Source organism: Esox lucius, chromosome 6, assembly GCF_011004845.1.
Source record: "Esox lucius isolate fEsoLuc1 chromosome 6, fEsoLuc1.pri, whole genome shotgun sequence".
Lineage (NCBI taxonomy): Eukaryota > Metazoa > Chordata > Actinopteri > Esociformes > Esocidae > Esox > Esox lucius.
Window position 1 is genome coordinate 11,483,510 of NC_047574.1, and position 8,910 is coordinate 11,492,419.

The 8,910-nt window shown below is 43.2% G+C and overlaps 1 protein-coding gene across 1 annotated transcript; it reads left to right on the forward strand.

The window, feature by feature from the left end:
• Positions 1–2,687: 2,687 nt before the first annotated feature.
• Positions 2,688–8,838, forward strand: si:ch211-198a12.6 (C2H2-type zinc finger protein). Its single transcript, XM_010870043.5, has 2 exons — positions 2,688–2,922; positions 4,996–8,838. Exon 2 carries the CDS (start codon positions 5,136–5,138, stop codon positions 6,786–6,788), a length of 1,653 nt encoding a protein of 550 aa, XP_010868345.1. The 5' UTR covers positions 2,688–2,922; positions 4,996–5,135; the 3' UTR covers positions 6,789–8,838.
• The last annotated feature ends 72 nt before the right edge of the window (positions 8,839–8,910 follow it).

The window sequence follows — 8,910 nt, forward strand, 5'->3', positions numbered from 1 at the left end:
TGTCTGTTTTACATAATGACCAATATATTCAATTGATAGGAAACTGATTCAATTTCTTCTTTAACTTCTATTCAGTTTCTGATTGATTTAACTTTGAGATCAAAACATTCCCTGCTGTATCCTAATGTTCTGAGGTGAGCACTGCATGTTTTAAAAATTACAGTTGTGTAACAAGCATCCCCTGTAGAGCCCCACCACCCAACCTAAATTCCAAAAACAATGGAAATAATGTCACTGCATCGCTGTCAAAAGCTTGTTTTTCAATGAGCTTGTTCCCAAAAATAATACATGATACAGCATACCTAGTCTATCCGATTAACAAACCTTAGAGGGGACACTGACATTAGTGTTAACTGAAGACATGTCACATGACTCGTCTTCATTCAATACAATACAAATCTTCATTAAATGCTGCTACAAACTTCCATGCATATTTAGTCCAAAAAAAGTATAGCCACTTGTTCTAATAGCTGTTCATGTTGAAAACTAGACCTATCTGGTCTTAAAAGTCAAAGACTTTCTGAAGCGCCCTGAAGGTCCACCAGAATGGGGTCAGGGCTATCTGGGATCCTAACCTGGTCTCAGGGGGCTCCTTGGCCTTCCCAAACCTGCGCATGCATAGGAAATCACAATTCAATTGTCTCAATTGCTCTCAAGTGCAGAATAGCTGTTCGCATTTACCGATCTGCCATTCAGAAACATAATTAAACCAATGCTTTGTTTGTCATTTCAACATTTAATCAAACACAAATCCTAACTGGGTTTGTATTTCTGTGACTGAATTTATTTTACATTAAGGTTAGCATTAAGGCCCGCCTACCCCACCATCAGGATGAAGGAGTGTGATGAATTCAGAAAACGTATAGGTTACCCATGCAACCTACAGGATGAGGTAATTTAAAGCAGAAACAAGGGACCTAACTCAATCAGAGATACTTAACAGGAGATTGGAAACCATACTGGATTTGGATTAGCAGACTGTTATCTGAACGTTGACAACCGCCATGCAGTTCATTATGAGACAAGGAGTTCACTGCTTAGGAGTATGCTAAGCTACCTATGGGTGTGAATGTGACTCAGCCTACCTGAACAACAAGCACATTATTAGAAATATTTTCAGAGATCCAAATGATTTAACTTGTTAATCGTGAGAGTATGTTTTTTTATTTACAAAAATGTACCCTGACTTTCAACAATGGATTTTGTTAAGACTGATGCTGCATGACTGTTGGAAACGGATTGGTCCTCATGCTGCTGGGTTGGAGCAATTTTGCCCAATATGATCTGGCTAGCTCGTACTTGCTCTGCTCATCTGCTTTCCTAGATTCAGCACACTTGGCTTCACTATCCTCCATTTGTTAACTACAGCTTGTGAAATTGTATTGGTTTAGTTTTACAAATATTTGTCATTGTTGTGTCGCATAACTGCATTGACATATTGTGGTGTCATGTCACTGTGAGTTTAAGGTGGCTGACTGAGTCCTGGCTAGTGCTGAAAGGCAACACCAGCATCACCCTCATCATAAAGTGCTATTCGGTACTAAAGGACATGAAAGAGTAGACCAAGAATGTGTTTGGGCTTCAAGTACCTGAAGAAGAACCACATCAGCAACATGAGATTCTGCATATACAGTATATTTCAGTGCCTAGGCAGAAGTATTAAAACCCAAGACCAGTTCTCTCATTTTATTGAAAGTTTTTTCTGTTGATATTTTTTTTTTAGAAGAATTGTGAGAGAAGCCACATCAATCACTTTGAAGGTTCTGCAGAGTTCAGTTTCCTGGAGTGGAATAATGGTGCCCCTCGGTCAACATTATGATGAGCTCTGCATAAAACTGGCCTGTTACCATAACTCAAAACTCCCATCTCAAAGCATGAGATTGATCCAGCCACAACATGAGAAGAGGTGTTAAAGCCAGATGAGACCAAGATAGTGCTTCTAGGCAAAAACTGTAACCACTATGTGTTTCTCAAACCTAACCGCTAAACTAGACCAGAGAGGTAAAGTCACCATAATGTCTCAGGATCAACTCCGAAACATGAGTCCCAGTTTAAGAACTCACAGTGATCAATTGAGAAATGCTACACCACAAGCAATAGCAACACATCTGCAAAGGGAGGCTTGCATTTAGCTTGCATCAAGCCGAATGCTTCCAGTCTATTTTCTTGTCTGCACAAGTGGTGCTGAGATGAGATAGACGCACCAAAATAACTTTGTGTGGTAACTAATTTATAAGAGCAATAAGGCATCTCTGGGTTTGTGATATACTGTTAACATACTACATCTAAGGGCTGTGTCCAGGTACTCCGAAATGAATCGTGTCTAAGAACAAGCTCTTAAACATGGTATGTTGGCCATATGTTGGCACTCCCTTGTGCCTTATTACTTATTACCACATACCAGGACACTCGGGCAATCAGAATGGTGGATTCTAATTGTCTAGTTTATGAATATGTATAATATATTAAAGCAATAAGGCCTGAGGGGGTGTGGTATATACCACTGCTAAAGCAATTTGAGCCATAAAAGGTGGTATACTCCTCTGATATACTACGATAATAAGCCAATCACCATTGAGAATTCGAAGCACCCATTATTACACATACTCAGAAATAGTGATTATTTTATGTTTTAACCCTTTAGGTATCAACCAGAAAAGATGTAGACTAATCATCCGGAGCTATAGGAGGCAGTATTGATTGCATGTGCTAGCGACAAGCTACAATGCATTCACTAATGCGCTCCAACCAACAATGTTGGCGCCAGAAGATCAGTGGCGCCAGCTCTACAGAAAGAGAGAGGAAGACATAGCCGACAGTCGCAGGGAAGCAAGCATCAAGCAAGGAAGCATCAAGGAGCTATCGGTCGGAAGAGCACATAAACATATTTTCCCCAACTAACACATAAGCGAAGACAAAGAGGTGGGTATCTGTGGAACTAGTGGACTTAATTAATCTCGCAATTAGCTATCATTTTTGATTGTTTTGACTGTTGTTTAGGTTGCGTATTAACACTAACAGGCTGTATGATAAGATTATCATTTTATGCAAGTTTATTTTTTAATTGAGATACGTCATTCTTCCATATAATTAATTCTGCATGAAATTGAAACTTCTGCAATATGATTTTATTTTACATCTATGTGTTTAATGATAAAATGTTCATCTTGTGATGGCACCAAGAAAACGAACCTTGGGCCCCGAACGGGCTGGGTAGCTAGTTGGCTAGGAATATAGCCAGCTAGTTAGCTTGATATCCCAGCTACGTAGCCTGCTAGCAAAGTACGCTAGTGCGGTAGCTAGCGAGGCTAGGCCATGTTGAATGTGGGCTGAAAATATGCTCATGGAATGCTGTCGCATATCGAGGACATTTTTGTAGCTTGTTGCTCGTGCGTTCTCGATCTAATAGAATACGTAAGTAAATCAAATTAACTACGATTATTCTGGGATTCTCCTGGTGTGTATTTCATTACTTGTAGGCACTTGAGCCGTGCTTTGTTATGCATTGTTGGTTATATAAGATGGGGTCGCCTTTCCCGGGCTTTTTAGCGAGGTGAACACTCCTCGCCCGAATAATGTTAGCCATCTTTGTTTCTGGCTTTTTTCTGACTATAGCGATGCCGAACTAATGTTATACATACATTATGTATATTTTCACGGCGTACATAAGTGTGTTGCCACTGGTCCTTACATATGTTAATTAAATATAGAATTTGCTATGTTTTTGGAAATCCCCATGTAATTCTGAAATGCGCGTTGAAGGGCGGAAGCTAGCGTAGCGGCAGCCATCTTATGCTTATCCCTTGCTAGCAGAAAAGTGATGGTGTGGCAAAGACAAGATGGCCTGTTAAAACTGCGCACACGCTTGGAGAGAATTTCCGCATTCGTGCTTGTATAACAAACCCAAGAAAAAAATACTTTGTGCATGTGAGTTTTTTTTGTGTATTCTAGTAAAATGTCTTTTGTTATAACCATTCAGCTAACCAACTAGCCAGTTAGTTGTCTGCTTCGAAGCTAGTTAGCGCGCTAACTCGTCAAACATTAGCGGCTAACAACGCTGTGTCTTCGTTAAGTAGTTTTCCCCCACCATAGCCAGCTAACTAGCGGGCTAATGTTGGCTATGTAGCCAAAATGGTAAATGTTATCACTGTGTGGCTAGTTAGCTAAACAGTTTGTTTATATTATGTTTATGCAGCTTAAATCAATGTTTAGTTAACTTGCTGGTTCTGTGATTCCCGCGTGCGACACGTGTCCTTAATTTCGGTTCTTGCGGAGTCATTGCATGGTTCCATTATCCGTCTGCCTAAAAGAGTCAGGTAGCCTCAACTCTTGGAACTTAAGTTGTGCTAAATAAGTTTAGCCTGCTTGATAGCAATTTATTTTGATAACAAGGCACATTATGTGGCTTTGAAAAACATGTAAATTCATACGTGCTAAATATATACTCATGTTAGTGCACGGCACATCCGTTGTCACTTAGTTGCAGAATTGTTTTGTGCAGTGTATTGCCCACAGTCCATTTCAGCTCCTGTCACATGGCTAGTTAGCCTCAAATTATTGTTAGCTGGTGGTCTTGGCTGGCTAGTTAGCTGGCTAATAACAACAAGTGTCAGAGTAAAGTATAGTTTCAGATTTTGAGTTGACCAGAATGCCATGTTGTTGCAAGCAAACTGAATGGTGTTGTGCATTAAGTTGCTGTCTCAGAACCTTATCTTTAAAAAACATAATGAGGTAATTGCATATCTATCAGACTGTTAAGAGGAGTGTTTGTCATCAGCCCACAACAATGTTTTCACCCCAACATTCTGCAAAGATCATCACATGCTTGGATGTATGTATTAACAGTTACACCAGCAGCTTAGTAGCTGCACTAAATGTCAGTAGCATTGAATAAGCCCCTCACTTCAGCAATGCCACTGTTAATTAGCATGGAAGCAGTAAATGTATATCTTGTTGTAACGACTTAATCATCCTGTGTCTTGTCTCCCTGGGCAGACCTCTGACTGCTGATCTAAGCACCCTCGCCAACAACGCTGTGCTTGCCATACTAAGTGGAGTTATCTCTACCAACCCAAGTCCCTTAAAGCTTCTCGTCCGGCAATAAAACGGAGGTCGTCGGGCTGGAGTGTGTTCTCATGGCCGAGTCAGAGACTGAGTGTGACACACCCGGCCTTGACACGCTGGGGTCGGAGTGTGTCATTGCCCACAGCCAGGTCGACCTGCACTATGCGGCCGAGACAGAGATAATGACAGAGGAGAAACGTGGTCTGGAGCTGGAGATCCACGGTGCCGACCTGTCCAAGATGGACGGGCTTACAGCGGTGGCGTGTGTGGATGCCATTGTCACAGAGACGGACCACGACTATGTGACCAAGGTGGAACACCAGGGGGAGATCCAGTGCTTCACCATGGGGGGTGACGGTAAGGGGGAGGCGCTGCTTGGGGAGGTGCTGCTGAAAACCGAGACGGAGCATGTGGTGAAGGTGGAGTCGGACCATGTGGGCGGCGAGCTGACGGTGGAGTCGGAGAACGGCGTTGTGATCCACGAGGCCCACGGCCTTCAGTGCAACGAGTGTGGCGAGATCTTCGGCAGCATGGCTGACCTGCACCAGCACTTTGAGATCCATAAGGCCACTAACCCGTACATCTGCGTGCACTGTTGCGAGAGCTTTGCTGTGGAGTCGAGCCTCAAGCAGCACATGAAGATCCACATGAAGGAGAAGGCCTATGCCACCACGGGTGTGGAGATGGTGGGCAAGGGAGTGATCGACGCGTTCAACCTCAAGTCTCACCAGATGATCCACAGCCCGGAGAAGCCGCACCGTTGCTCTGAGTGCGGCAAGAGCTTCGCGGCGGCCATCACCCTGCGGGAGCACATGAAGATGCACTCGGAGGACAAGCCATACAAGTGCACCCAGTGCAGGAAGAGCTTCATCCGCCGGCGCCACCTAAAGAAGCACCAGGAGCTCCATGCCAGGGAGAAGCCCTTCACCTGTTCCCAGTGCGGCAAGGGCTTCACCACGGCCTCCAACCTGAAGCAGCACCAGAGGACCCACGCAGGCGACAAGCCCCACCGCTGCACACAGTGCGGCAAATGCTTTGCTGCCGCCGCCACCCTGCGGGAGCACCAGCGCATCCACTCCGGGGAGAAGCCCTACAAGTGCAACCAGTGCAGGAAGAGCTTCGTCCGCAAGCGCCACCTCAAGAAGCACCAGCAAGTCCACGCTGGTGGGAAACCCTATTCCTGCTCCCAGTGTGACAAGAGCTTCAACCACTCCTCCTCGCTCTCACGGCACCACAAGGTCCACCTGGAAGCCCGCATCTACTCATCCCCTCCCCAGGGCAAGGCCTTCTCTTACGGGTCCTCAATGAAGCAGCAGGCTAGGATGCACCAGGGCGGGGGTGGTGGCGCTGGCGACAAACCGTACAGCTGCAACCACTGCGACAAGAGCTTCAATCATTCCTCCTCCCTGTCCCGCCACCAAAGAACCCATTCGGAGGGGAAGAGCTACACCTGCAGCCACTGTGGGAAGAGGTTCAACCACTCCTCCTCCCTGTCCAGGCACCAGCGTGTTCACCAGGAGGAGAAGCAGCAGGCCCAGCAGCAGCAGGTGGTGGTTCAGCAGCAGTACAGCGCCGTGCCCTCGACGAAGGGGTTCCCCCACACCACCATCCTGAAGCAGCGCATCCTGGCCAGTGAGAAGCCGTACCGATGCTCCCAGTGTGGCAAAGGCTTCAACCATTCATCCTCCCTCTCCAGGCATCATAGGATCCACATAGACCAGTGAGCTCCCTGCACAAGCGTGCTCAGTCCTTCAGTCTCTCTCACACGTGCATACAAACACACCCACACACGTGCACACACACCCCTGACTGATAATACACCCCTGTGATGCTTCTGTTCTACCAGTCGGTCTTGAGCTCCAAACCTCGACGACAGCGAATAAACCGTCTCTCTCAGTAAGTGTAGATGCCAGGAGCAGTTTGTCTGCCTTCGTGTGGAGCGGTAAAAACAAATGGATGACACAATGAGAATAACCTTTTCTTTTTCAAGAGGAGGAAAACATGAAAAAATAGTTTTGGCCTGAATTTAAAAGGACCTATAATAACCCTTTATAGAGGAGATGTCAAAGTTGGGTTGTTGACCAGTTCCTTGGACTTTCAGACAAGTTCATTTTGAATTATTTGTGTGATGGACATTTTGAATGAGCCTGTATTTCTCATTTGTGATTGTGCTTAACTTTTGCTCCAGAAACCCTCTTTTTGATTGCTTTTAAGAAAAATTTGATCTAGATGAAAATATTACCTAACGGAGAGAAACTCTTGTAATTTCATTCATGCATAACCCCCCACCCCCATAATATGGAGTGCTTTTCCCATCTAACCTTTGTTCATGTCAATCGCCCCTTTTTGGCTACCGATGCAACTTGCTTTCAAGTCTTACTGTCTTGATGGCATAAATTGGCCATTTCTCCATTGTGCTTTTTTACCCTATCGTACTGAACTCATGAAAAATGGACAAAAAAATCCAATGTAAATAATTGTTAATTTTCTTTTCTTTTTTTTTTTATATATCTGTATAGGTGTCTAGTGTGCAGTTTTGTTGCAGGAAAAAATGTTTTTGATAGTAACATCCACATAGTCTTTCTCAATCCCATTTTTGTTTTATCAGTTTTTGTTTTAAGTGTTACAGAGCTACCAGGAAATGTTGCTACTGCTCATGTATGTACATACTGTCAAATCTAGGGTCTGGGGCTCTATCCAGTGTGATGCATCTTTATATGTATCAGGTAAAGTGGATGGGTATGTACCTAGCGATGTGGTCAGTATTGTACAGTTAAAGACTGTAAAGCAATACTGCCAAGAGCCACCATATTATGGAATGCAATTAGTAGTCATGACAAGTGGGCAAGATGCGTCATAGAAAATAAAACTGTCTGGTAGCGTAATCTGAAGTTGACTTGCGTCTTGTTTCATTGATTCCCTATCAATTTCTGTCCCAGCACCAAATGTACATTATTGTTATTACAGAGACGATGGGCTGGACTCAGATGTTAAATTTATTTCTGGCTATTGCTTTGGAGACTTTTATTCTATTAGCAGTGTATAGAATTATAGTTAACTTCTATTCTGAAGACCTTCTATGAAGCTATCAAATCAGACAGTGTAATAATAGCTTGTGTATACTAATCCAGGCGACTCCATGACTATAGATTGCACACCCTTCATTCTGAACTTCCAGGTTTGGTTTACCAAATTCATGGCGTTGCGCTTTCTATTTACTGTTGTGTAAAAATATATTTTACGAGCTGATGTATTTTTTTAAATATGGTTTGGGTCATTAGAAAGGGAAAACAGTTTTTAAGGTAGGGAATGTTATTTTGGAGTTATTTTATTTCTTGCCCCTTTTGAATAAGAATAGTTTCAAACCGTAGTGTAGGCTTATTCTTTGTGTTAGGTAGGTGCCTTAATGCATGCTATATAGAAAATGTAAGCTGAGCTGTCACTGGAGAAAAAATACAGTTGTATGGTTTTGACAACTCCTTTTTTTCCTTTATTCATACTAACTTACCCCCAACATTTAAGTTCACTATTTTTTTGGGCTTTATGTATTACTGAGTGTTTACACACTGCTTCCATCATCATTGTCTTTGTTTTATTTTATCTGTTGATTGGCCTCAATGTAGATTTCCTTTTCAGAGGTTGAATTTAAAAAAAAAAGTGAGTTTCAATGTCATTGATTCATATAGGGCTTTTTCTATAGTTTCCTCCTGGCTTCACTGCTCCTTCAGATCTGAGTGGCACATATGGAAAAATAAAGATTGACTGTCAACATTGTATTGCCACTTTGTCCGATTCTGTCATTTTGATATGAATAACATTTGATTGCAGGCTGCATATTACACACAT

Excerpts from the sequence above, each read along its gene's own strand:
- si:ch211-198a12.6 (XM_010870043.5), top strand. The coding sequence starts at position 5,136 with ATGGCCGAGTCAGAGACTGAGTGTGACACACCCGGCCTTGACACGCTG.